The sequence below is a fragment of the Meles meles genome, chromosome X, assembly GCF_922984935.1.
Source record: "Meles meles chromosome X, mMelMel3.1 paternal haplotype, whole genome shotgun sequence".
NCBI classification, from domain to species: Eukaryota; Metazoa; Chordata; class Mammalia; order Carnivora; family Mustelidae; genus Meles; species Meles meles.
In genome coordinates, this window is record NC_060087.1 from 115,348,433 (window position 1) to 115,376,275 (window position 27,843).

The following is a 27,843-nucleotide window of genomic DNA, read 5'->3' on the forward strand; positions in this document are numbered from 1 at the left end:
CCACCTTGCAAGGTTTTCTTTTCTTTTTTTTTAATTAAGATTTTATTTATTTGAGACAGAGAGCATGCACGTGCATGAGCAGGGTGAGGGGGAGTGGAAGAGGGAGAGGGAGAAGCAGGCTCCCTGCTGAGCAGGGACACCCCCCTCCTCCCACACCTCGGGTTTGATCCCAGGACTCCAGGATCTTGACCTGGGCTGAAAGCAGACGCTTAACTGACTGAGCCACCCAGGTGCCTCTACAAGGTCTTCTTTAAAAGCACCCCTCCACAAATCAGGTAATTGAAATGGTATTAACAGTCGAGGAAGGAGTTACGCTATTGGTTTAGAAGTTTAGGCTGGGAGTCCACTGGTAATGAACTTGGAGCGAATTCATTTACCTTAATGGCATTGATACAGCCTGCTAAACTGAGGGCTGGAAGAGAGAAAAGAGAAAGGGGGCTCTGGCTATGCCGGCCACAAAGAACATTTAGAACAATTCTGATCGAAGACAACTGTGACTCGATTTCTCATCAGTTTTACTCTGTCCTACTTTGTTTTCTACTTAGAGTAGCAGTCTACTTTTTTTTTAAATAAACTTTTAAAAAAGATTGTATTTATTTGAGAGAGAGCAAGAGCGAGAGATCACAGAGGGAAAAGGAGAAGCAGACTCACCACTGAGTAGAGAGCTGGATGCGGCGCTCGATCCCAGGACCCTGAGATCATGACCCGAGCCAAAGGCAGAGGCTTAACCGACTGAGCCACCCAGGAGTCCCAGCAGTCTACCTTCATGAAGTCTTCCCACTCTGGGCTAAGATACTCCTAGAAGTCCTGCGTCTTTGGTATACTGGAACAGTGTGTCGGTCTTGGGCCCCTCGTAGCTGTATCAGCTTACAGAGAAATCAGCTTCTTGTAGAACCTCCCTGTTCTCTGTCATTCCTCCTGGAAGTCCCACTCTTTCTACAACGATGGAAATGTTCTCTGTCCGTCCATGAGGGCTAACACAGCAGCCACCAGCTACAAGTGGCTACTGAGCATTTGAAATGTGGCTAGGAGGACTGAGAAACCACATTTTTTATTTCACTGTAATTCTTAAACGTAGACTAATGGCCACATGTAGTTAGTGGCCGCCATATTGGATAGCACAGCTCTACTTAAATCACAGCAGGGATCTTTGGGCAAGCATGAAGGGAGAGCAGAGACCATCTATGGAAAGACCAAATTGTTCTAGTGGTTCCTTAAGATAACCAAAAGTATCAGAATGGAGGTGAGCTGAACGCCTTAGCAGGGAACAGTACACAAGGGAAAGGACCCGCTTGTAACTAGTGGTGTACGATAACCCTGGGGCAAGAACATTTCATGAACAGAGAAGGCCTCGGGGAAATCTTCAGGGTGTTAAAATCTGGCCTGTACAGTGTGTGCTAGAATCCCTATAACACAACAGTTAAGGGCACCTGGGTGGCTCAGTCGGTGAAGCGTCTGCCTTCGGCTCAGGTCACAATCCCAGGGTTCCGGGATCGAATCCCACATTGGGCTCCTTGCTCAGCAGGTAGCCTGGTTCTCCCTCTGCCAAACAAATAAATAAAATCCTAAAAACAAAAACAGCCACTTCACTAGCCCTTACACCCACAAACATGAATGCTATCACCACAATGCTTGAAAAGAGATACCATTTCCCACGGTAGTAAAAGGTAAACCCAAAGTAACTTGAGCTTCTTTGACTTGACAACTTTCCCTGTGTTGTGAGCCTAAACTACAAGACAGTTTACTGTTGATCTCATGAAACATACATGAAGCATACCTATTATACCTAATTATTGCTAACACACACCCCTCCCCACCTTGCCTGTGAGGTCACACTGTGAGTCAGGTGCTAGCGGGCATCGAGGAGAGCAGCTAAGGATGGGTTTTGGTGTAAAATACCTCATCAGTTTCATTATTCTGAACTTGGTGCCTGATCCTAGGAAAGAACAACATTAGAAAGAGATGTTGGGCAGCGGGGGGATGGGTTAAATATGCGATGGGCATTAAGGAGGGCACTCGTTACATAGCACATGCCCTCCTCAATACCCATCACCCTGTTACCCCTACCCCCACCCTCCTCCCCTCGGAAAGCCCCAGATTGTTTCTCGGGGTCCATAGTCTCTCATAGTTCTCCCTCTCTGATTTCTCCCGCTTTGGATTTCGCTCCCTTCCCCTATGGTCCTCCATGCTATTCCTTATGTTCCACGTTATGAGAGAAAGCATATGATTGTCTTTCTCTGCTTGACTTATTTCACTCAGCATAATCCCCTCCAGTCCCATCCATGCTGATGCAAAAGTTGGGTATTCATCCTTTCTGATGGCTGAGTCATATTCCATTGTGTGTATGAACCACATCTTCTTTATCCATTCATCCGTTGAAGGGCATCTCGGCTCCTTCCACAGTTTGGTGATTGTGGCCATTGCTGCTATGAACACTGGGGTGCACGTGCCCCTTCTTTTCACTACATCTGTGTCTTTGGGGCAAATACCCAGTAGTGCAATGGCTGGGTCGTAGGGTAGCTCTATATATTTTCAACTTTTTGACGACCCTCCATACTGTTTTCCAGAGTGGCTGTACCAGCTTGCATTCCCACCAACAGTGCAAGAGGGTTCCCCTTTCTCTGCATCCTCCCCGCTCTGGAGCTTTAACCTTTGGCCCAGCTTTGCCTATAAGGGTTTCATTTCATTGTTTTAGGGCTTGGCCCTGGAGCCAGAATTTTACAAGCTTCCCAAGTGACTGGCCTGTGCCACCAGGGTTGAGAACCCTCACTAGATCTATCCTGTATCTTCTGGAATAACTATATTGAGGTAGAACAGGGACCATTTCTTATTCATCTTTATGCCGACTGAAACACCTAGCACAATGTCTTACAGTTAGCAATTTCTTAGGAAATGCTCCTTAATCTCTCTCTGTCAAATAAATAAAAAAAATCTTTTTTAAAAAAGGAAATGCTCCTTAAATACTCAATTTCTAGAGAACCTGCTGTTCTAAAATATTGGTGTTTGTCATTTTGGTGCAATGGAATCACTGTTTTCTTTCAAATATACATTGGTTAGATACTTTGGTGAGAATGTCTAAAAGAATATATTACTCAGCTCTATACCTTGTTGTGGCAAACATTCTTAATTTTCTTTCCAGCAGTCCTTTCCCCCACCTTCTTTTCTTTGCTAACAGAACCCTGGGTCTCGTTCAGTGGACAATGTGCCCAGTCTAAACCAATTCTCTCTAGACTGGTCTAGAGAGAAGTAAGTATGACACAGGTTTTGGCCATCTAGATTACAGGGGTGCATATGAGAAAGACTTTTCTTCCTTCTTAGAGAGTCTTGGGGAGCCCTCTTCCCTCCTATTGTGCTTTGAATCTTGTGTGAGTGTCTGGAGCTGCAGGAGACATCTTGTGACCAAGAGGGGACAAACCTGAGAAGGGTGTAATAGAATGGGAAGAAAGGCTTGACTTCTGGATCATGTCTTTGAGCACTCAAAGCCTGGGACTGTTTTCCACTAGATTTATAATTCAGCAAACAGTAAATGTCCCCCTGGAATACAAAAAATAAAATAAAATAAAATAAAATAGATGTTATAACCTAATGCCCAGAGCTTAGTTTCTAATACTAGCATTTTCTCCTACTTCTAATACTACTTTCCAATGAGTAGAACCAGGGCTTTTTGGAAAAACAGCCAATTCTAAGGCTAGGACAGGAAAAGTACAAGATGAGCCTGGTTTATCTTGTGGTGCCAGAAATTAAGACATCAGAGAATGATGGGAAAATAACCACAAAGACACAGGAATCAACGCAAAGGGACTCCCAAGAGCCAACTTCTGGGCACAAAAGTAATTAATGCTGCTGATGGATCACTACCTGCAGGATAAAATGCCTGGGTCTGTGGTGATTTAAATAATTTAAGAACTAATGAATAGGGAGAAGAGAACGCTCTTTATTACAGTAGCATTCCAAATAATAAGTGAAGAAGGAATGATATTAATGAAAAGAGCAACATTCGACAAACATCCCAGTAAGAACTGTTACAGTCCAGAATCACCAATGGATGCCAGAATGAGTCAGTGAAAGTTTGATGGGGAACAAAATAGTTCAGTCTCCAAGCAGCCTGCCTCATGATCCTTATTAATTACAAGGAGGAAAATAGTGTGTAGTGAAGAAATGTGGCAGACACTGCCTTAACTGAGTGATTCAACTTAGCATCAATAATGGAATAAACTGGGGCGCCTGGGTGGCTCGGTGGATTGGGCTGCTGCCTTCGGCTCAGGTCATGATCTCAGGGTCCTGGGATCGAGCCCCGCATCGGGCTCTCTGCTCCGCAGGGAGCCTGCTTCCTCCTCTCTCTCTGCCTGCCTCTCTGCCTACTTGTGATCTCTCTCTCTCTGTCAAATGAATAAATAAAATCTTTAAAAAAAAATAATGGAATAAACTGGAGCACCTGGGTGGCTCAGTCATTAAGTGTCTGTGTTTGGCTCAGGTCATGATCCCAGGGTCCTGGGATCCAGCCCCGAATCAGGCTCCCTGCTCAGCAGAAGCCTGCTTCTCCCTCTCCCACTCCCCCTGCTTGTGTTCTCTCTCTCGCTGTGTCCCTCTCTGTCAAATAAATAAATAAATAAAATTTTTTAAAGGGACAAATTGACAAGCCTGTGCCTCCTAATAGAGAAACACACCATTGTGACTGTTGTGTTTCTGGTCCAAAATGGAACACCTGAAATTCTGTCGTGTGGTAACATCAGACAAACCCGAACCGAGGGATATTCTACAGAATAACTGGCCAGTGCCCTTTGAGAAATGTGAAGGTCATAACAGACAAACACGGGAGCTGTTCCAGAATAAAGGAGGTTAAGGAGATTTAAGGAAAGGCAACACGTGCTCCCAGATCAGATCTTGGTCTGGAAAAAGTACACTGATGGGACGACTGATGAAATTTAGATAACGATTCTAGATTAGTTAATAATGTTACATCAATGTTAATTTCCTGATTTTGATCATTGTACTGGGTGTGGTTATATTAAATGTTAATGCTGGGGAAGGGTATACACACCTTGCCCCACTTACAGTGGGGGGAGACCCTGATAAACCCACTGTAAGTTGAAAATATCATAAATCAAAAGAGCATTTACTACACCAAACCTAACAATTATTACAGCTTAGCCTGGCCACCTTAAACATGCTCAGAACACTTACATGAGCCTACAGTTGGGCAAAATTATCTAACACAAAGCCTATTTTATAATCAAGTGTTGAAGATCTCATGGAATATATTCAACATTGTACCGAAAGTGAAAAACCAGAATGGTTGTCAATGTATGGGTTGTTCACCCCCGTGACCGTGTGGCCGACTGCGAGCTATGGCTTGCTGCCGCCGCCCAGCATCACAAGAAAGGTCTGTATGGTACGCTGCCAGCCTGGGAAAAGACCAAAATCCCAAATTCCAGGTACACGTTCTACCGAAGGTATACCGCTGTTGCACCACCATAAAGTCGAAAAAGTGTAGGTAAGTCAGGAACCACCTGTACTGAGAAGGTGGAGAGAGAAAACCAGAATCGGGAGGCAGGACAGTCAGGAGGGTGGTGTCCCAGAAGCCAAAGGAAGAGAGGCAAAAGAACCCAGGGACAAATAATGTCAAATACAACAGGGAGGACGGTTCTAGGCCAAAAATAGCGTCCACTGGATCTGGCCAGACAAAAGTCCATGGTGTTGTCCAGGCCAAGGTGTTCTGGCACCGTTGTGGGTGCGGCAGACAGAGCGCAGTGAGTGAGGAGGCTAACAGTAAGGGAGCCGGGGCTGTGACTGAAAAAGATTTTTTTTTTTTTAATACTGTATTTATTTAGTTGAGAGAGCGAGCGAGCCAGCAGGGGGAGGAGCAGACGGGGAGAGAATCTCAGCAGACTCTGCCCTGATTGCGGAGTCCGAAGCGGGGCTCAACCCCACGACCCACGAGATCATGACCTGAGCCAAAACCAAGAGTCTGATGCTTAACCGACTGAGCCACCCAGGCGTCTCCCCGAAAAAGAATTTCTATTTTTTACTAAACAGTTTATTTAAAAAAAAAAATCCCAGTGGGTTAAGCCTCTGCCTTTGGCTCAGGTCATGGTCTCAGGGTCCTGGGATGGAGCCCCCGCATCGGGCTCTCTGCTCTATGGGGAGCCTGCTTCCCCCCCCATCTCTGCCTGCCTCTCTGCCTACCTGTGATCTCTCTCTGTCAAATAAATAAACAAAATCTTTAAAAATAATCCTAAGCAGAAAGCAACTTCCGTGAGCTATGTATGATTTCAAAAGTTCTAGAAATCAGGCTATATAAAAAATATGAAAGATGTAAGACGATGACAGTAGGCAGCTGGGAGAAAATTAAGCCCTGCCCGTAACAGTTTAGCAGTCATTAAGAGGACCCTGATCTAGACATGAAACGTTAGCCTAGAGATTGAATGAGGGAAACTCTGGGTGATGGATGGCTGACAATTTTCAGAAGAAGAGATACAGAATTTGAAAAGAATCCAATAAGAATACCTTGTCCTATAATATAGCACCTGGCCTTGTTATAAACTCCTTTCTTTGTTCGAGCTAAAGCCAGCACTCGTGACTTACAACAGCGGTTAACTTGCTGTAGACATTCCTGTCGTAAAATGTTTCATGACATCAGATTTTCCTCAGAATGTCATGGAAAATTTTCTGAGAACATGAGGTATGACATCAGGAGAGGACTTTCAACATGCTCATTCATTCATTCACTCCATTATTCACTGACTTATTTTTAGGAGAAGAGAAACTTGGGTCTGTACAGGCCTGAGGGGAAAGATTAGAAGGAAGGACAGAGCTGTGAGACAATAAAAGGGATAGAAACCAGAGGTGATGGATCCGCTGGTCAGAGGGGCGCCTCCTCGCCTCTGGGCTTGGAGGAGAGAGAAGACAGCATAGATGTGGGTGGGAGGGACTGACGTGCTTCGTCCCTCGTTTCCTTTGCTCTCTTCGTAAGCTAATGGGGTCCCGTCTACCTTCCAGAGTGCGGATGATGAGGTTGAATGGGGGCAGATGTTCACAACATCACTGAGGGGAACAAGAGGGGCTGCTGACCGAGGACTTGCAAAGGACTGTGGAGGGCTGCTTAGGGCTCAGAAGAGACCTGAGCCCATGAACCCATGATTTTCTCTGCTGCCTGGTAGGGGTAGATAAAACAGGCTGTGGGGCTGAACCATGGTGTGGCAAAGAATTAAGAAAGGTACAAAGGGGGATGCTTGGGTGCTTCAGTGGGTTAAGCATCTGCCTTTGGCTCAGGTCATGATCCCAGGGTCCTGGGATGGAGCCCCGCATCGGGCTCCCTGCTCAGCGGGAAGCCTGCTTCTCTCTCGGCCTTCCAGCAGTTGGCAAGAGAGTGGTTCAGGTGGGATCCAACCTGATGTGGGAAGGAAGCCCAGGGCTCAGTGGTAGACCGGGGAACTGGAGGTCACCCATGAGCCGGAAGCACAATTCTGCTAGGCTGGGTGGCCAGGGACAACTGGAGAGGAAGAAAATTGTGGTCAGAGATTGGGGGACCGCAGCGAAGAACGGCCAATCACAGTATTGAAAGGCGTCCCCACCCAGGCCCTCCGCCACTGCAGGGGGTACTCTACTTTCCAGTTTGCCTGGGAGGGACGGTTATCCCAGCAACTTGTCCATGTCAGCATTTGTCCCAGAGTTTTCATTTCCCCACCAGGTGTAAGTAGGAATCACTGAATCGCCCTAAGCCAGGATGCGTCTGGGGGGGCCACCACTTTTTAATTCCAGCTTCTGCCTTGCTCTTGTCTGCTAGCTTGTGTACTGAGACAAGCACATTCTCCCTTTAACACAGAGTTAAACCAGTGATAACCCTTCTCCCTGTTTCTAATCTTTACCAAATACGATGCAACCCTCTCAAGGACGGCGAACTAGGTGTTCACAGGTAACAGAGCCAGCGCGCCCAGGCATTAGCCATTGGAGACAACCGACTCATTCTCATCCCGGGTGGGGATGAGAGGGAAGATTCAAGATTGTGTCCCTTGCTGGACGCTCAGGCATCCCGGCAGGATGTGCCATCCAGCTGTGCCCATGCCAGAGCCCCCGAGATCGCAGGAAGCTGCCCGGCCATGAGTGGGTAGCCCAGTGGGCATAGTAAATTACCTCTTTCCGTGGACATAAAATATCTTTAGGAAAAGCAGGCTGAGGTGTCCTGCCATAGAATACAGTAAGGAACCTCAATGCTCTCAGTACCACGGTTATGTCATTCATTATATGGTGCAAATCTACGACCCATGACTTTTTAAGAATTTGCAATCCCCCCTTTCGACATGGGAGTTCAAACACTAACAGTGCGAAATTTGTGAAAAAGTAAATACTGTATTTGCTACCCAGGAAAATTGATCATGACTGTGTGTGTCCCATACACAAGGAAAAGTGAAGCGATAGCTTTAAAGAAGTAGCCATCTAGATCATTAGAGGCTTCCAACAGGAAACCAGTTGTATTAGGGTTCCCCAGAGAAAGGGAACTAATGGGATGTGTATGGGGGGGTGGGGAGAAGGGAGAAGGGGGAGCACGAAAGAGAGCAAGAGAGGTTTATTTTAAGGAATTGGCTCACGATTGCGGAGGCTTGACAAGTCCAAAATCTGATGGGAGAGGCCAGCAGGCTGGACACTCAGGGACGAGCTGCGGTTCCAGTCCAAAGGCAGTTGGGGGCCCGAATTCCTTCTCGCTCAGGGGAGGTCAGCCTTTGCTGTTTCCAGGCCTTCAAATGATTGGATGAGGCCCACCCACATCGGGGAAAGGTAATCTGCTTTAGTCAAAGTCCACTGATTTAAATATTAATCTCATCCAAAAAACACCTTTGCAAAAACATCCAGAATGTTTGTCCAAATTACCTGGGCGCTGTGGTCCAGCCAAAGGGACACATAAATGAACCATCCCATTAATTAATTCCAGTACTAGTTCAGTGTTCATCCGGTTCCCGGAGTCAAAGCAAAGTTTATGGAAATTTATTCTGATGAAGGTGGAAATAATCCAAGATTATTGGGAAAGTGCCTCTAAATTCAATTTAAAAATCCAACATTTAGGATAAGTACTTTTGTGGTGATTTTTTGTTTTCTTAGAAATACAGCTTACTTACTAAGTGAAGAAACGTGCGGAGCCGAAATGTACTTGAAATTGGTTGTGGAACGTAAATAATTCCTCATTCTGTCCAAACAAGTAGACTATAAAATTGGTTTTGGAAAGGCAGGAGTAAAGAAGGGGAATGTTGGGTTACACCCAAGCTTTCCTTATCTCTTCCTGCATGCAAATATTCTAGTAAAACTGGCGTACCTAGCATATCTACCCAGAGTAGATAATTTTTTTAATCAAAGATTTTATTTATTCATTTGACAGAAGGAGAGCGAGTACAAGCAGGGGAAGCAGCAAAGGGAAAGGGAGAAGCAGGCTCTCCCCCGGAACCCATCAGGGAGCCCAATGCAAGATACGATCCCCGGACTCTGGGATCATGACCTGAGCTGAAGGCAGATGCTTAACTGACTCAGCCGCCCAGGTGCCCCAAAGTAGATAATTTTTATTATTTTTATTTTTATTTTTTTAAAAAGATTTTATCTATTTATTTGACAGAGATCACAAGTAGGCAGAGAGGCAGACAGAGAGAGAGAGAGGAGGAAACAGACACCCCGCTGAGCAGAGAGCCCGATGCGGGGCTCCATCCCAGGATCCTGAGATCATGACCTGAGCCGAAGGCAGAGGCTTAACCCACTGAGCCACCCAGGTGCCTGATAATTTTTATTAAAAAAAAAAAAAAAGAAAACTGGGGCACCTGGGTGGCTTAATTGGTTAAGCATCTGAATCTTGATTCTGGCTCAGGTCATGATTTCAGGGTTGAGAGTGAAGCCCTGAGTTGGGCTCTGTGCTGGGTGAGGAGCCCACTTGAGATTCTCTCTCCCTACCCCTCTGCCCCCCAACCCTGCTGGGGTGAGCCTGTGTGCTTTCTCTCTCTCAAAAAAAAAATGACAATTATTTCTCTACATGAAAATTTTATTTTCTGTAATAATGAGTAATAATTATTTTCTTGATTTCTTTTTTGTGTTTAAGACAATTGTAGTTTTAATTTTCCAATATTTTTTTAAGTAGGCTTCACACTCAATGTGGGGCTTGAACTCATGACTCTGAGATCCAAGCGTCGCATGTTTCACTGATTGAACCAGCCAGATGCCCCAACTATTATAATTTTAAAATAACACACTTTGATTTTAAATATATTGTCCAAATTCAGGAAAATATTTCGTATGTGAGCCAGATTTCCACTTCCCAAACAAAAGTATTGCATCTCACAACTTGAACTATCTGCTGTTTTAAATTTTAAACACAAACAAAAGCTCCAAGTTGTCATAGAACGACAGGACTGAAATGATAGTACTGTTTGTCCTAACAATCACCAGGCTATCAGTGTTTATTTCAAACCTCCGTGAGAATACAAGAGTATATGTGCTACCACAGGGTTCGGAGAAAGATATTGCAAGCCGCAAACAAGCCAGAAGAGCTCTGGAAGTGTTGGATATCTTATTTAGAAACAAATGGCAGCGGGGATGGTGAGGGGGAGCGGCACCTGGCTGGCTCAGTTGGCCTGACTCCTTGATCTTGACTCAGGTCTTGATTGCTGGGGATGGGCTTACTTAGCTGAAAGAAAGAAAGAAAGAGAGACAAAGAGAGAAAAAGAAAGAAAGGAAAAGAAAAGAAAAGGGAGAAAGAGAGGGAGGAAGGGAGGGAGAGAGGGAGGAAGGAAAGAGGGAGGGAGGAAAGAAGGGAGGAAGGAAGAAGGGAAAAAGGGAGGGAGGAAGGAAGGAAGAAGGAAGTGAGGGAGGGAGAAAGGAAGGGAGAAAGAAAGGCACTCAGTGCACCTGTGCAGGGGGTCCAATGTATAAACCGGAATGCTGTGAATTAATTCCTGGTGGAACACAGTGTTTGTTAAAAGGATAAGTAATAAAAATGTGCTGGTAATGAATCTCAAAGTCTATATCCAAGAGAAATGCATTCATGTGTTTATGTACAAAATATGTATAAAATGTTCATAGTAGCGCTATTTGCAGTAAACGAAACCTGCAAACTGCCAAAATGTCCATCAGTAGGAGAAAGGAGAAGAGGTCTCAGATGCCAGAAGGATAAATAGGGTGAAGAATTGTTTAAGGCAAAAATATGGAACATACAGCATTGGTATTAACATTTTTTGAAGCAAGGACTATACTAGGCACTCTTGCATTATTTTGTTTAAACTTTGCCATGCTCTGTGATGGAGATATTATCTTCATTTGACATATAAGGAAACTGAGGCACACGGAGGTCAAGGATCCTGCTCAAGGTCTAACACTAGTTAGTGGTGAACTCAGGATTTCAACTCAAATCTTTCTCAGTCCAAAGCCTACATGTACCTTTTCCATTACAGTCTGTTAATCGTTCCATGATGGGGAGGGGGGCAGAGAACTTGCACGCTGTCGTGTTCACATACTCATATGTCTAAAATTATAACTGCTACTCTTTCTTGAGCACCTATTAGGAGGCTAGTAGTATGCTGGGTGTTCTACAAAAATCGTTTTTTACAATTTTCATAACAATCCTTCACAGCAAGAATTATTCTTATTTTTTTTGAGGAAGGCTCAGAGGAGTTCAGTGACTTGCCCAGTGTCACAAATCTCTCACCATCACATATCCCTCAGGAGACACCTACTATGTGCTGGGCATTGTGGTGGGGGTAGGAGCAGTAGGAAGGTCAGGAATGGCACAACCGATTATTTGCTTACCTGACCTATGTGAGACTAGGGGAAGATCCCCCGCCCAGTTCCACACAGGGATTTGTGGAGGCAAAAATAAAGATCGGTAACAGCCACATTTCCCATTTGCTGATTATGCAATGTCTCAGGTACTGGTCCATCTATGCACACACAGATACTGTGTCTAATCCTCACAACCATACTGTTAATATCCTCACTTAACAGAGATGAAAAGAGGCTCATTGAGTCTGATTCACACAAGGCCACACAGCATTTGGGTGTTCTCCAGCGGATCTGGACCTTGACCTGCTGACTCTAGGGCTCTAGGTCTGAACTTGCACACCCAGTTAAAGTTTTTTTTTTTTAAAGGTTTTTTATTTATTTAACACACAGAGAGATCACAAGTAGGCAGAGAGGCAGGCAGAGAGAGAGAGGGGAGGAAGCAGGCTCCCGGCTGAGCAGAGAGCCCGATGCGGGGCTCGATCCCAGGACCCTGAGACCATGACCCGAGCCGAAGGCAGAGGCTTAACCCACTGAGCCACCCAGGCGCCCACAGTTAAAGTTTTTTGGTAGAACTGGGCCACCAGTCTGGAAAACGGAATCCGCAATGTGGTCCAAGGTCTTGGGAAGGGGACGCGGGGCGAGAGAGAAGCACGTGGTGACCGCAAGCGGAAGAGCCAGAGCCGAGTTTAGGGCCACAAGGAAGAAGCGAGGCGGCGGCAGGTTTGGGAATTCGGAAGCCCTCCGGCTGGGGGACGCAGGGAAAGCGTGACAGAGGCTGCACCCGAGGACTCTCCGCTTTTTCCGGAGGAAAATCCCCACTTCGGGAGCGTGGAAATGGGCGGGCGGCCGCCGAGGCAGTCTGGGGGGCGGAGTCGGGGCGGTCCGGGGCGGGGCGTGCTTGCCTCTGCTCCAGCGGCGGCCTAGAGCGCAGCGACGAGCGCATCGCTCTGCTCTCCCGCGTGTCGCCACCTTCAGCGGAACCTCCGCCTCCTCTGCTGCGCCGCCGGCTTCCTCCTCTTCAGGCTGCCGTCGACCCGCACGCCCGCCGGCTCCGTAATGGCGACCCGCAGCCCCAGCGTCGTGGTGAGCAGCCTACCCCGCCGGGCCGTGGCCGTGGCGGCGGCGGCGGCGGGCGGCCCCCGAGGCGTGCGGCCCGCAGTGCGGCCGCCGGGGTGGCCGGGGGAAGCCCGGAGGGGCGGGGGGCGGCCGCCGCGTCCCGGCTGGGGCTTTACGTTACGCCGGGCGGCGTGTGGGACGGAGGGCGAGGTGCCGGGTGGGTGTCTCTGGACGGCCCTGGCAAGGAGGGCCGCGTGTGGGAGGAGAGGGTGGAAATGGCGTTTTGGTTCACTCGTGCCGCTGGGGAGCTTGCTGTGGGGAGGGGCCGCGCGGGCCAGTTCGGGAATGATCTGGCGAGCCGCGGGTTTGGGCTGTTTACTGGTGGGGTGTTCGGGGGGGGGGGGGGGCTTTCTCCCGGGAGGCCCTTCTCTAAACTGGGGCTGTGCTGCCCAGGTCCTCAGGGTGCTGGTGTAGAGGGCCCAGGCACGGGAACGACCACATGGGAGGGCACGCGCGGACTGGCGTTTGTGCCTAGTTCCGCAAATACCAGCATGACTGTGCGAATGCGCATTGCCTGGTTGAATCCTCATGGCCCCCTTGGTAGCGGTAACCATGCCTGCCTTTTTACACAAGAGGAAAATAGACGATATTAGGTAATTTTCCCACGGCCCAGAGGTAACCAGGCCTAGAATTGGAATGTGCCTCAACCTGGATCCTGCGCTCTTTGATCCTGCAGGGACAAAATCTGCGAGTCCGCTCCTTACCTTCAAGGACATTCCTACCATCGTCAGCCTCTCCTATCCTGTCTCCAACCTCATTGGTTCTTTTTGTTTCTCGAACAAGCTAAGCTGCATTCCCCTCCCACCTTTCGGATCATTCTTGCTAAAATGGCCAACGCCTCTCCCAGACAGTTATATGCCTTAGTCTGCATCTTCGTCGTCATCATCGTCGTTGTGATATTCACAGTCACCCGATTACCTGTTGATTGTCTTTCCCACTAAACCATAAACTTTATGAAAGGTCAGGCATCACCACCATAACCCCAGCACATAGGACAGTGCTTGGCATATAAGGAATGACCAATAATGGTTTGCTGAATTAAAAAATAATTAGCTACTTGAGCCCTAAAAAGGGAAGGATTCTGTTGATATTTGGCTCTGGTGCTTAATTAAGGTAAAGACCAGTGTTCTTAATGGAGTCTGACCTGGAATCCTGCTTTTTTGGGTTGTTTCCTAGCTGTGTGGCTTAGGGTAACTGACTTCACTTTTCTGGGCTTAAGGTTTTTTTTTTTTTTAAGATTTTACTTATTTATTTGTCAGAGAGAGAGAGAGCACAGGCAGACAGAGTGGCAGGCAGAGGCAGAGGGAGAAGCAGGCTCCCTGCTGAGCAAGGAGCCGGATGTGGGACTCGATCCCAGGATGCTTGGATCATGACCTGAGCCGAAGGCAGCCGCTAAACCAACTGAGCCACCCAGGCGTCCCTGGGCTGAAGTGTTCTTAATGAATTACTGAGGTGCTGTTGAAAAGATTGTAAAACTGTCTACAGTCTTAACTGACGAAACAACCTTTCTATGGTCCTTGACTGGGAATAGTAATATAATAGCTATCATTGTGTTTACCTATATAGTCCTACTTAGTCCTCAAAACAACCTTGTAACAGCATTTAAATCTTTTTAACAGCATTTAAATCTTTGAAAAAGCATTTAAATCTTTTTAAAAGATTTATTTATTTTTTTGAGAGAGAGAGAGAGAGAGAATCCTCAAGTAGGACTCCCTACTGGACACGGAGCCTGATGTGGACCTCCATCCCGGGACCCCGAGATCAGTTAGCACGGTGATTACCATTTTACAGACGAGGAATCTTTGAAGCCTCTGAGAGGTTAAGTATTTAACCATACCCACATGACACAGTTACTAAGAGGAACTCAAACTCAAACCTCGGTCTCTTCTCCAGAGCCCATGCACTTAAAATGGGACACTAATAGTCCGTACTCAGAAACTGACGGGGGCTGTTGTTTTTATTCAGTTGCTGAGGAAGTTAGACACTTTTAGCTGTGATACCCCGCCCCAGCACACAGCGAGTTATGATTGCTAGAACTGGCTGTTAGTTTTGTTTGAACATTAAGATCTTCATTGTGTTTGCAATGTTTGCCAATTCCCGTTCCTTTTTTTTTATTTCCTTCCCAGAAATGGTCTGGATGTTAGTAGTAACAAACACACAGTGGTTACTATGTGCTGGTTCCTTTGCTAAGAAAAAGACAGAAGGACCAACCAGATCAGCAGAGAAGAGGGGTCTTGGAGTTTTCCTTTCGTTTTCTTGTAATTCATCAGGTAGTCACTAGGCCATGTCTTGTGGGGAGAGGCTGAAGATGCACTCGGGTAGCTTTCTTTCTTGTGTAATTGGATCCTGTCTGGATTCAGTAAGATTCACCTGCTCTAAGAGTGTTAACCACCTTTGTTAATATCCGCAGTGAGGGGCGCCTGGGTGGCTCAGCGGGTTAAAGCCTCTGCCTTCAGCTCAGGTCATGATCCCGGGGTGCTGGGATCGAGCCCCGCATCGGGCTCTCTGCTTAGCTGGGAGCCTGCTTCCTCCTCTCTCTCTGCCTGCCTCTCTGCCTACTTGTAATCTCTATCTGTCAAATAAATAAATCTTTAAAAAAAAATATCCGCAGTGAGACTACATTGTTCCTTTGCCGCCAAATTACTAACATTTAGAATAACGTGCTACTAATAAGAATTCATACACACTTCTTACTGCTATGGAACTACTCTCTACTCTCTACAGTGTGCTTCTGGTAATTGATAGGTATATATATATTTTTTGTCCAGAATGAACACGGCTATTACTCCACAGTGCACACTAATAAAAGGAAAGATCATAGTGTAGGATAGATTCATGTACTTGAACATACAGCAGTTATGGGCCAACTTACCTAGAAGCAGCTAATAATTTACCCCTGGGTTGAATAGTGAGAAAGCTGATTTTAGGGGCATTTGGGTAGCTCAGTCCGATGAGCGTCCAGCTCTTGATTTCCACTCAGGTCATGATCTCAGGGTCCTGGAATTGAGCCCTACATCGGGCTCTCCACTCAGTGGGGAGTCTGAGAATTCTCCCTCTTTGCCCTCTCCTGAAATAAATTTTTAAAATCTTAAAAAGAATACTGATTATAATTCTTTTTTTTAAAGATTTTTTATTTTTATTTATTTGACAGAGATCACAAGTAGGCAGAGAGGCAGGCAGAGGGCGGGGGTGGGGAGCAGGCTCCCTGCTGAACAGAGAGCCCGATGCGGGGCTCGATCCCAGGACCCCGAGATCATGACCTGAGCCAAAGGCAGAAACTTTAACCCACTGAGCCACCCAGGCGCCCCTGCTATTAATTCTTACAATCCTTCAATTCTTAGAAACCTTTTAATTCTTTAACCCCTGGAAGGGAAGGCAAGCAATTTATATATGTAGTTTATTTTTGTAAGACTGATACAAAATTGGAAGATGAACATACTGCTAGCTTAAGTTATTTTCACATTAAGAATTAAGTGCATCAGTGGGACGCCTGGGTGGCTCAGTTGGTTAAGCAGCTGCCTTCTGCTCAGGTCGTGATCCCAGCATCCTGGGATCGAGTCCCACATCGGGCTCCTTGCTCAGCAGTGAGCCTGCTTCTCCCTCTGCCTCTGCCTGCCACTCTCTCTGCCTGTGCTCGCTCTCTCGCTCTCTCTCTCTCTGACAAATAAATGAATAAAATCTTTAAAAAAAAAAAGAATTAAGTGCATCAGTGTTCCATAATTTCTTTTTTTAATTTTTTTATTTTTTCCATTTTATTTATTTTTTCAGCGTAACAGTATTCATTCTTTTTGCACAACACCCAGTGCTCCATGCAAAACGTGCCCTCCCCATTACCCACCACCTGTTCCCCCAACCTCCCACCCCTGACCCTTCAAAACCCTCAGGTTTCCCCAACCTCCCACCCCTGACCCTTCAAAACCCTCAGGTTGTTTTTCAGAGTCCATAGTCTTATGGTTCGCCTCCCCTCCCCAATGTCCATAGCCCGCTCCCCCTCTCCCAATCCCACCTCCCCCCAGCAACCCCCAGTTTGTTTTGTGAGATTAAGAGTCATTTATGGTTTGTCTCACAAATTATCCCAAGGGGATGGCATATTCTCTGCTTCAGTGTTTTTTGTTTGTTTGGTTGGTTTTGGTTTTGGTTTTAACTTATTTATGTATTTTTAATAACATATAATGTATTATTTTCCCCGGGGGTACAGGTCTGTGAGTCATCAGACTTACACATTTCACAACACTTAACTTAGCACATACCCTCCCCGGTGGTGTTTTTTAAGAATTTTAATACTTTTGGGGTGCCTGGGTAGCTCAGCGGGTTAAGCCTCTGCCTTCGGCTCAGGTCATGATCCCAGGGTCCTGGGATCGAGTCCTGCATCAGGCTGTCTGGTCAGTGGGGAGTCTGCTTCCTTCTCTCTCTGCCTGCCTCTCTGCCTACTTGTGATTTCTATCAAATAAATTAAAAAAATAAAATTTTCAAAAAAAAGGTTTAAAAGAAGTTTAATATTTTTTCCAGTTTTTTTTGGAGATTTTATTTTATTTGACAGAGACAAAGATAGCAAGAGCAGGAGCACAAGCAGGAGGACTGGGAGAGGGAGAAGCAGGCCGCGCGTGGAGCATGGAGCCCAGTGCAGGGTTCGATCCCAGGACCCTGGGATCATGACCCGAGCGGAAGGTAGATGCTTAACTGACTGAGACACCCAGGCACCCCTTTGTTAGAGTTTTCTTTAAGAATTTTAAAGTGGGGGCACCTGGGTGGCTCAGTGGGTTAAAGCCTCTGCCTTCGGCTCAGGTCTTGATCCCGGGGTCCTGGGATCAAGCCCCGCATCGGGCTCTCTGCTTGGTGGGGAGCCTGCTTCCTCCTCTCTCTCTACCTGCCTCTCTGCCTACTTGTGATCTCTGTCTGACTTGTGATCTGTGTCTGTGAAATAAATAAAATCTTTTAAAATTTTTATTTATTTCTTTTTAAAAAGATTTTTATTTATTTGACAGAGATCACAAGTAGGCAGAGAGGCAGGCAGAGAGAGAGGGGGAAGCAGGCTCCCACTGTGCAGAGAGCCCGATGTGGGGCTCGATCCCAGGACCCTGAGATCATGACCTGAGCCGAAGGCAGAGGCTTAACCCACTGAGCCACCCAGGCGGCCCCCCTCCCCAAAAAAGAATTTTAAAGTGTCTGACTGTCAAAGGTAGAAATATGCTACCTAGCAATTCCTGGCCATTCTAGAAGCTTGGAATTGTTGTTCATTACTAGAAATAAGTAAAATATATTTTGTCTGTTATTGTACATCTTTTAACCCACATTTTAAGCTCATTTTGACATTCACTTCCGTTCAGTCTTGTCTGGACCCATGAGCATTGCTATATATATTTTTTAAAGATTTTATTAATTTATTTGACAGACAGAGATCACAAGTAGGCAGAGAGAGAGAGAGGGAAGCGGGTCCCCGCTGAGCAGAGGGCCTGATGCAGGGCTCGATCCCAGGACCCTGGGATCATGACCTGAGCTGAAGGCAGAGGCTTTAACCCACTGAGCCACCCAGGTGCCCCAGCACTGCTATATTTTGACCACAAAGAGGCTTAAGCAATCCTGGTCACAGATGATGAATTGATGTTGCTCCTGTTACCTCAGGTTGAGGTCATTTCCTTGCCTGCTGTAATTTTAGATAATAATATTTTTGTAATTAGAAATCTTACGTGTAAACCACAAAAAATTTTCACTGGAAACCGTTACTACAGATGTGACACATAATTACTAAGAATTTGTGATGCCAGTTTTACGGGGAAGGAAATTATTTTGGCAGTCTGTGATAGCAGAAGTATTGACCTTCTAGACAAGTGGCAGTTGCTAATGTTCCATTTTCCGGTAATCTTACATATTAATGAAAGTACCTGCGTAGTGTTTACCATTAACAAGTATATTTCCAGATAGGCTAGAATTTGAGAGTTGTGTTCTGAAGCTCAGAGGAGATGCACAGGTTTCTGAACTGAGTAAATGGTCAGTAACTCAGAGCTCTCAGTAACCTATTCTTTGATTTCCAGTTAAGCCAGATAGGGCCCTCGTGGGAATAGTGGGTCTAGAGAGAGACCATTTTCATTTGTTTACCGCTTCCTGTGCCCCCTTGTGGCGGCACATACACTGACATTGTTTGCCACGTCTTGCCCTTCCAAAGCGCTCCCCAGATATTTTGGGGTTGGGCTCTCCCCAGAGCCATCTAGAACTTTCTTCGTGATCTTCTTTAGCCATTTTATGTCAGGTTCTTGTGACGGACTGAAGAAGAGCCACTCCTGCCCAAATTCCTCTGTTGAAGCCCTAACTGCCAGTGTTGTTGGTATTTGGTGATGGAGCGTTTGAATGGTCATTAGGAGTAGATGAGGTCATGAGGTTGGGACCCTGTTCTTTTAAGAAAAGACAGCAAAGAGCTCTCTCCCCCACCCTCCACTGTGCACAGAGTTAGGAGAAAGCAGCTGCCAAAAAGCCAAGAGGAGAGGCCTCAGAATGAAACCTGCTTTGCCGGCATCTTGATCTTGGACTTCCAGAAGGAAGCCTCCAGAACTGTAGGAAATAAATTCCTGCTGTTTAAGCCACCCTGGTGGTGGGATTTTGTTACGGCAGCTCCAGCAAATTAATACAGCTGTTGCAGAAGGTGTCCGTGGTAACCTCGTGCTTGGACTTGCAACACCAAGTTACCAAACATGAAACAGATGGGATTTCCATTCACACAGAAATGTTACACATTCATAATCAACTATTGCCCGGTTGGTTTAGAAGGCTGTGCTAATTAAGTATCAGAGACATGCCAGTCTACCCAACGGAACATAATGACTAAGCCCGGTCGTGCTGTAGGGGGAGTCATTGTGCCGGGTTCCCAGTTGTACGTAAGTGCTTTTCATAATCAGTGGTTATTGGCTTGTCAGATTAGATTCAGGTAGAAATGACGAGCTCTATTGTGCTGTACGTGCGTGTGTACATAAGTATTTTCACCTCGATTAAAACCTCGAAATTTATAATTATACATTATAATTACGATATAATTGTAAATTATACTGATAAATTATTATAAATTATAATTAATTTATAATATAAAAGTTATAGCTAAATTTAAATTTAGGGCTCTAAATTTCCTTTTTTTTATTTTTATTTTTTTTTATTTTTTACAGAGAGAGGGAGAGAGAGATTACAAGTAGGCAGAGCAGCAGCCAGAGAGGGGAGGAAGCAGGCTCCCTGCCAAGCAGAGAGCCCGATATGGGGCTCGATCCCAGGACCCTGAGATCATGACCTGAGCTGAAGGCAGAGGCTTAACCCACTGAGCCACCCAGGTGCCCCTAGGGCTCTAAATTTAAAATCATCTTCCACTCCCCCTACAAAATCTATTGCGTAGTACGTTTCTCAAAGTGGATGCCAAATGCATTTTGATGTAATTTTATATATTGCAATCTCTTCCTATCAAAGCAGCCACTGGATTTTTAAGTAATCCGTATCAGATGAGTTTTTTTTTTAATTTATTGATTTGACAGACAGAAATGAAGAGTAGGCAGAGAGGCAGGCAGAGAGAGAGGGGGAAGCAGGCTCCCAGCCAAGCATGGGGCCCGATGTGGGGCTCGATCCCAGGACCCTGGGATCATGACCCGAGCTGAAGGCAGAGGCTTTAACCCACTGAGCCACCCAGGTGCCCCAGATGAGTTTAATAGTAGATACTAAGCCATATCAGATGGGACTGATAAGGGCTAATAACATTAAAGGCCACCGAGTACATTTCTGTCTAGGTCTTGTGGAGATTGAGGTTGTTGGACAAGTTGAATGTGAAGCTTGAGTGTTTGGGATGATTAAAAACAAGTTCCTGTTCACTGAATTGTGTCTTGTTTGTTTCTTCTCAGTGATCCAGGTGCAAATGAGGCCTCTGAGAGATTGGGTGGTCTCCTAAACCCCCGCCACACATCCCCTCTTTCTTTTCCATAGCACCTTATCACCGTCTCGTGGTTATTCACATACATGTCAACTCTCTGAAGGAAGCCGAAGATTTGTCTAATCCTCTAGTATGTACAACATAGTAGGTTCTCAATAAAGATTTGAGTATTGTAATAAGAATTCAGGTTCTGGATAAGGTCATCACCATTTTAAAATTAGTATTTAATATTTGGTCATTTTATATGGATTTAAAAGACTTGGACTTTCATTAAATATAAAACTGGGAAAAGCGACGTTGGTGCCTTGTCATCATTGACATATTGCTCTGCATTTAACTTCATATTTGAAATATCTACAATAGACCTAAAAGCGTAACCCCCATATACCCGTCGCTCAGTTCTGACAACTACTATGGGCAATCACGTATTTCTTAAATCATGACCCCCATAAATATACCCCATTTATTTGTAGTAAATTAGAACAAAGTTGTGAGTTTTGAGTATCTGAAACAATGCAAGTTTTTTGGGTTTTTTTTGTTTGTTTTGTTTTGTGAGTAAAGCGATAGACGTTTATTAAGTGAGGATAACCAAAAAACTCTTAGGTCCACAGGGTTGCGTTAAGGGTTGGTCTTTTATAAAGGAAAGCTAACCAGGGAACTTAAATCCTTTTATCATCTCTGTGGATAACACCTTCTCTGAGGGGCTAGTTATTCTTTGTTGGTCACAGGTGATTACCATAAAGACCCACCCACTCCACTCATCCTGGCACCTTAGGGCATGGTGGCACACCTAGGGCTTGGTGGCCCTATTTGTCCCCTTATCTCTGGTTTTCTCACACCTCCACATTTTTTTGGGATTTCCGTCAGCCTGATCGCTTAGCCACCTATCTGTCTCTCCTTAACTAGCCTTGGGTGTCCCTCTCATTCCCCCGGGATAGTAATCTTAACTAATCTTAACTGCCGTTAGGGAATCAGACGGTGACTGCTCTGGCTGCTTTCTGCTGAAATGGGGCAGCAGGCTGTGTGGCAGTTAGAATCTATCCAGGGGTTCGTGTGGGAGCTTGTGGTATGGTCCCAGGGGATCATGATGGGCAGCAAACGTCCATGCATCAGCAGATGGAAAAGTACTTCCTCAGAAAGTTGAAAATAGAGCTGCCCTATGACCCCACAATTGCACTACTGGGTATTCACCCCAAAGACATAAATGTAGTGATCTGAAGGGGCACGTGCACCCCAATGTTTATAGCAGCAATATCCACAATAGCCAAACTATGGAAAGAGCCCAGATGTCTGTCGACGAATGAATGGATAAAGATGTGTGGGGGGGGTGTGTATGTATATATGTATGTGTGTGTGTGTATATATGTGTGTGATGGAATATTATGCAGCCATCAAAAATGAAGTCTTGCCTTTTGCAAAGAGTGGATGGAACCCAGAAGGTATTATGCTAAGCAAAATAAGTCAATCAGAGAAAGCTAGTTACATGACCTCGCTGATGTGTGGAATTTAAGAAATAAGGCAGAGGATCATAAGGGAAGAGAGGAGAAAATGAAACAATGAAAACCAGAGAGGGAGACAAACCAGAAGAGACTCTTAATCTCAGGAAACAAACTGAGAGTTGCTGGAGGGGAGGGGAGTGGGAAGATGAGGGGAGGCTGGGTGACAGATACTGGGGAGGATATGTGCTATGAGAAGCACTATGAATTGTGTAAGACTGATAACCTGTACCCCTGAAACTAATAATACATTATGTGTTAATTAAAACTATAGAAGAAAATTTCAGTAAAGGTTCATTTGACAACCAAAGAAAAAGTATTAGGCCCCAAATTATGATCACATCCCTTAGATAAGATCCCCAGTTACCAATTTTGTCAAATAGATCAGTGGATATCTTGATCTTATTTAATTGATCACAGATGTCCTGTATTAATTGGGACACCTTCGAGCAATGAAGTTTTAAGAATTTCTTTTTGCCTTTTCTGGGAAGAGTTACATTAACGTGTTTTTTTATACTTGAAAGGACAAATAAACCCTTTTTAAAAAAAATTTTTTTTAAAGATTTATTTATTTATTTATTTGACAGAGATCATAAGCAGGCAGAGAGGCAGGCAGAGAGAGAGGAGGAAGCAGGCTCCCCGCTGAGCAGAGAGCCCCATGTGGGGCTCGATCCCAGGACCCTGGGATCATGACCTGAGCTGAAGGCAGAGGCCTCAACCCACTGAGCCACCCAGGCGCCCCAAAATTTTTGTTGATTTTTAATTTTAATTCCAGTATAGTGCATCTGGGTGGCTCAGTCAGTTAAGTGTCTGCCTTTGGCTCAGGTCATGTTCCTGGAGTCCCGGGATCTGGCCCCACATCGGGCTCCCTGATCAGTGGGGAGCCTGCTTCTCTCTCTGCCCCCCCCACTCATGCTCTCTCACTGGCATGCTCTCTCTCTCATAAATAAAAATCTGTAAAATTTTAATTCAGTATAGTTAACATACAGTGTTTCTTGGTTTGCCTCTTGCTCTTTTTTTCTTAAAATTCCACATATGAGTGAAATCATAGTGATATTTGTCTTTCTCACTGAGATGACTCCATGTTGTTGCACATGACAAGATTTCATTCTTTTTTATGGCTGAATAATATTCCATTGTGTATATGTACAACATACCTTCTTTATCTGTTCATTAATCTGGACAGGTGGGCTGTTTCCATAATTTGGCTGTTGTAAATCATGCTTCCATAAACATGGGGGTGCATATATTCCTTTGAATGAGTGTTTTTGTATTCTTTGGGTAAATACCCAGTAGTGTGGTTGCTGGATCACAGGGTAGCTCTATTTTTAACTTTTCTGAGGACCCTCCATACTGTCTTCCACAGTGACCGCACCAGCTTGCATTCCCACCCACAGTGCAAGAGGGTTCTCCTTCCTCTTCATCCTCACCATCCCGTTATTTCTTGCGGTGTTTTGAGTTTCGCCATCCTGATGGGCGTGAGGTGGTATCTCATTATAATTTTGACTTTCATTTCCCCGATGATGAGTGATGTTTAACACCTTTTCGTGCGTCTCTTGGCCATCTGGATGTCTTCTTTGGAGAAATGTCTGTTCATGTCTTTGGCCCATTTTTAAATTGGATCTTTTGTATTTTGGGTGTTGAGTTGGATACATTCTTTATATATTTTGGAAACTATCCTTTATTGGTTATGTCATTTGCAAATTTCTTCTCCCATTCTGTCGGTTGTCTTTTAGTTTTGTTGATTGTTTCCTTTGCTGAGTGGGAGCTTTTTATTTTGATGCAGTCCCCATAGTTTATTTTTGCTTTTCCTTCCTTTACCTCAGGACACATATCTAGAAAAATGTTGTTATGGCCTACGTTAATGTCTGTGTTCTTGTCTAGGATTTTTATGGTTTCAGATCTCACATTTAGGTCTTTAATCCATTTTTATTTTATTTTTGTGAATGGTATAGTCAGGTGGTCCAGTTTAATTCTTTTGCATCTTGTTGTCTAGTTTTCCCAATGCCATTTATTGAAGAGACTATTTTTTCCCACTGGGTATTTTCTTCCCTGCTGTGCTGAAGGTTAACCATATAACTGTGGGTTTGTTTCTGGGTTTTCCATCCTGTTCTGTTCTATTTTTGTGCCAGTACCATACTGTTTCGATTACTATAGCTTCATAGTATAATTTGAAATCTGGAATTGTGATATCTCCAGCTTCCTTTTTCTCCTCTTTTTTGAGAGAGAGAGAATGGGGGAGGGGCAGAGGGACAGAGAGCTCTTAAGTAGGCTCCACACCCAGCACTGAGCGCCATGTGGGGCTCGATCTCACAACCCCGAAATCGTGACCTGAGCCAAAATCAAGAGGCAAAAGCTTAACTGACTGAGCCACCCAGGTATCCCTGTTTGTTGTCTTTTTTTTTTTTTATCAGGATTGTTTTGGCTCTTCAGGGTCTTTAGTGGTTCCATGTTGATCTAAGGATAATTTGTTCTAGTTCTGTGAAAAATGCTGTTGGTATTTCAGTAGGGATTGTGTTAAATATGTAGGTTGCTTTGGGTAGTTACGGACATTTTAACAATAAGTGTTCTTCCAATCCATGAGCATGAACCATCTTTCCATTTGTTTGTATTGTCTTCAGTTTCTTTAATCAGTGTTTTGTGGTTTTCAGAGTGCAGACCTTTTCACCTCTTTGGTTAAGGTTACTCCTAGGTGTTTTATTACTTCTAGTACACTTGTAAATGCGATTGCTTTCTTAATTTCTCTTTCTGTTGCTTCATTATTCGTGTATAAAAATGTAGTGGATTTCTGCACATTGATTTTGTATTCTTCAACCTTACTAAAGGTAAGGTCAGTTTTAGTTGTTTTTCGGTGGAGTCTTTAAGGTTTTCTATATATAGTATCATGTCATTTGAAAATAGTGAAGGTTTTACTACTTCCTTACCAGTTTGGATCCTTTTATTCTTTTTCTTATCTGGTTGCTGCGGCTCAGACTTCCAGTGGTGAGAGAGGACATTTTGTCTTGTTTATGGTCTTGGGGAAAAGTTCTCAGTTTTTCACCATTGAGTGTGGTGTTGGCTGTGGGTTTTCATCTATGGCCTTTGTTATGTTGATGTATGTTCCCTCTAAACCTGTTTTGTTGAGGAATTTTATCTGAATGGATGTGGTATTTTGTCAGATGCTTTTTCTGCATCTGTTGAAATTATCATATGGGTTTTATCCTTTCCCCTACCGATGTGATTCTGCCTTTGGCTCAGGTCATGATCTCAGGGTCCTGGGATCATTCTCTCGTGGGGCTCCCTGCTCAGCGGGGAGTCTGCTTCTGCCTCTGCCTGCTGCTCCCCCTGCTTGTGCTCGCTCTCTCTCTCTGTCAAACAAATAAAATCTTAAAAAATAAACAGTTGTTGGGGCGCCTGGGTGGCTCAGTGGGTTAAAGACTCTGCCTTTCGCTCAGGTCATGATCCCAGGGTCCTGGGATTGAGCCTTGCATCGAGCTCTCTGCTTGGCAGGGAGCCTGCTTCCTTCTCTCTCTCTCTCTGCCTGCCTCTCTCCCTACTTGTGATCTCTATCTGTCAAATAAATAAATAAAATTAAAAAAAATAAATAAAATAAAGTTGTTTTTTTTTTAAAGGGTTGGACACTTCTGAGTCACCCAGGTGCCCCACAAGTCAGCTCTTTGACATTAAATGTGATATATGAATCTAATAGTATTGATTGAAAATAAAAACTTTCGAATTAGAGATTAATTAATTAAAAACGGAGATAGAATTCGTGTTTGGGTGTACATTCCAGCTGTTCTGTGTATAGCCGACCACACGTCTGGGATGAACTCCGGGCAAAAGTCACCTTGGCTTTGATTGAGACAAACCAGACACCTGAAGTTCTTAGGCTGCATGCAAAACCTGTAGCCAGGGCCTGAGCCACTTTTGCAGAAGCTGTAGTCCTTCCGAGTGTTACATAATTTCAAAGAGTCCTGGGTGGGTCCCTGGTTATGCTTGTGCAAAAGCAGTGAGCGACTGGGAGGAGGTGGTGAGTAAGCCTCAGGGAAGCTTTTTTTTTTTTTTTTTTTTTGGTGCTCTGGTTCTTTTTAGTGAAATGGTTGGTACATTTTCAGTCTTGTCAGGTAATAGCAGATAGATATATTCTGATGAGCCGGACTTGAGTATTTATCTTCTTATCCTACACGATCTAGCAAAGGTCTTTCTTTTCCCAAAATCTGAACTAAATTTCAGTTTATAAAATTTATAAAAGGAATACTGCTTGTTACAGAGAGTGTTCTTGGAAAACTCCTGGAGGCGAGCAATGTCCCGTTTCCATTATTTTCGTAGTGACCGAGATATGTATGTGTATATATGTGTTCTGAGATATGCATGACGTGAACGTTTAGCAGACAGGTTAGCACTTAGCTTAGAGGCTCTCTGGCATAATCTTTTCTACCGCTCCCCCCCGAATAGAATTTTTCTTGCTGCCTATGAAAGTAATACATGTTTGTTGAAAAATCAATAATGACTTCTGGCCGCCCTCAGACTGGCAGCCAAGTGAGTGCCCTTGCCCTACCCTGCGGCGGCGGGGCCATGTGCCTCCCTGAGTCCCCGCCAGTGTCCCCGCCCCATGTGCAGGCGGAAGGGACGACCCACAGCGGACCAGACAATACCTACAGCTCCGGCCACACCTGCAGAACCCAAAACAGCTTTCGGGACTAAAAAAGAGACAGCATGAACCTCACATTTGTCAGAATACAATTAGGAATTCTGTGAATAATACTATAAATCTTAAACACGTACTTTTAAAATGTATCGAAAGCCAAGTCACCGGTCCGTAAGCACCTAACAGTGCTGACTGAATGGTGCTCAGTACATACCCGCTGACGCATGAGATGTAATTGTGGTTTGACCAATATTTCCTGAAAACTGCCCAAACAGTTCTGTCATCAGCTTCTTGAATGTGATTTGGAAGCTATTTAGTCTTGAATACCATGTGAGGAAGAGTATTAATATTGTAGTTTATTTCTTTGAATGAATTTTAACCATCATGGCAAGGGGGAATTAAAGATCAACGATGATTAAAAAAAAAAAAAAAAGTGAAATTGACAGTGAGGAAAAAAAGGCCAAGTCGGTATTAAAGTGCGCAGTGCATGGGGTGCCTCGCGCGGGGGGGGGGGGGGGGGGGGGCTCAGTCGGTGAAGCGTCTGCCTTCCGCTCAGGTCATGATCCCCCCAGCCTGGAGTCCTGTGTCAGGCTCCTTGCTCAGCGGGGTGTCTTGCTTCTCCCTTTCCCTCTGCCCCTCCCCCTGCTTGTGCTCTCCCACTTTCTCTCTCAAATAAATAAATAAAATCTTACAAAAAAATAGTGTGTAGTGCAGCAAGTATCCCCTTAGAGTTGGCCACTGTTGGGTACACACTCCTCCGTAACCACCCTTTCTTTCACGCCTTCCTTTCCTCCTCTGCTTCCTCCCCCTTCCCCCCTCACTTCTTTATTTTGTTGTGTTACAACTTTTGTTTGTAGCTTTTGTTTTCATCTTCAAAAATTTTCCCATGCTTTTTATATGCGTGTAAAAAGCGCACCTAATGCCACAAATAATTTCTTTTTCTTTTTTCTTTCTAG

At 44.9% G+C, this 27,843-nt stretch overlaps 1 protein-coding gene across 2 annotated transcripts in view; it reads left to right on the plus strand.

Moving 5' to 3' along the window:
- The first annotated feature begins 12,660 nt into the window (after window positions 1–12,660).
- Window positions 12,661–27,843, plus strand: part of HPRT1 (hypoxanthine phosphoribosyltransferase 1) — a 41,739-nt gene continuing 26,556 nt past the window's right edge. The window contains exon 1 of one of the 2 annotated variants that reach the window (XM_045996285.1): window positions 12,661–12,834. In XM_045996285.1, the coding sequence (XP_045852241.1) occupies window positions 12,808–12,834 (27 nt within the window). In that variant the 5' untranslated portion in view covers window positions 12,661–12,807. Of the gene's footprint in view, window positions 12,835–20,757; window positions 20,895–27,843 lie in introns of those variants that run through there. The other variant, XM_045996286.1, reaches the window with a different exon arrangement.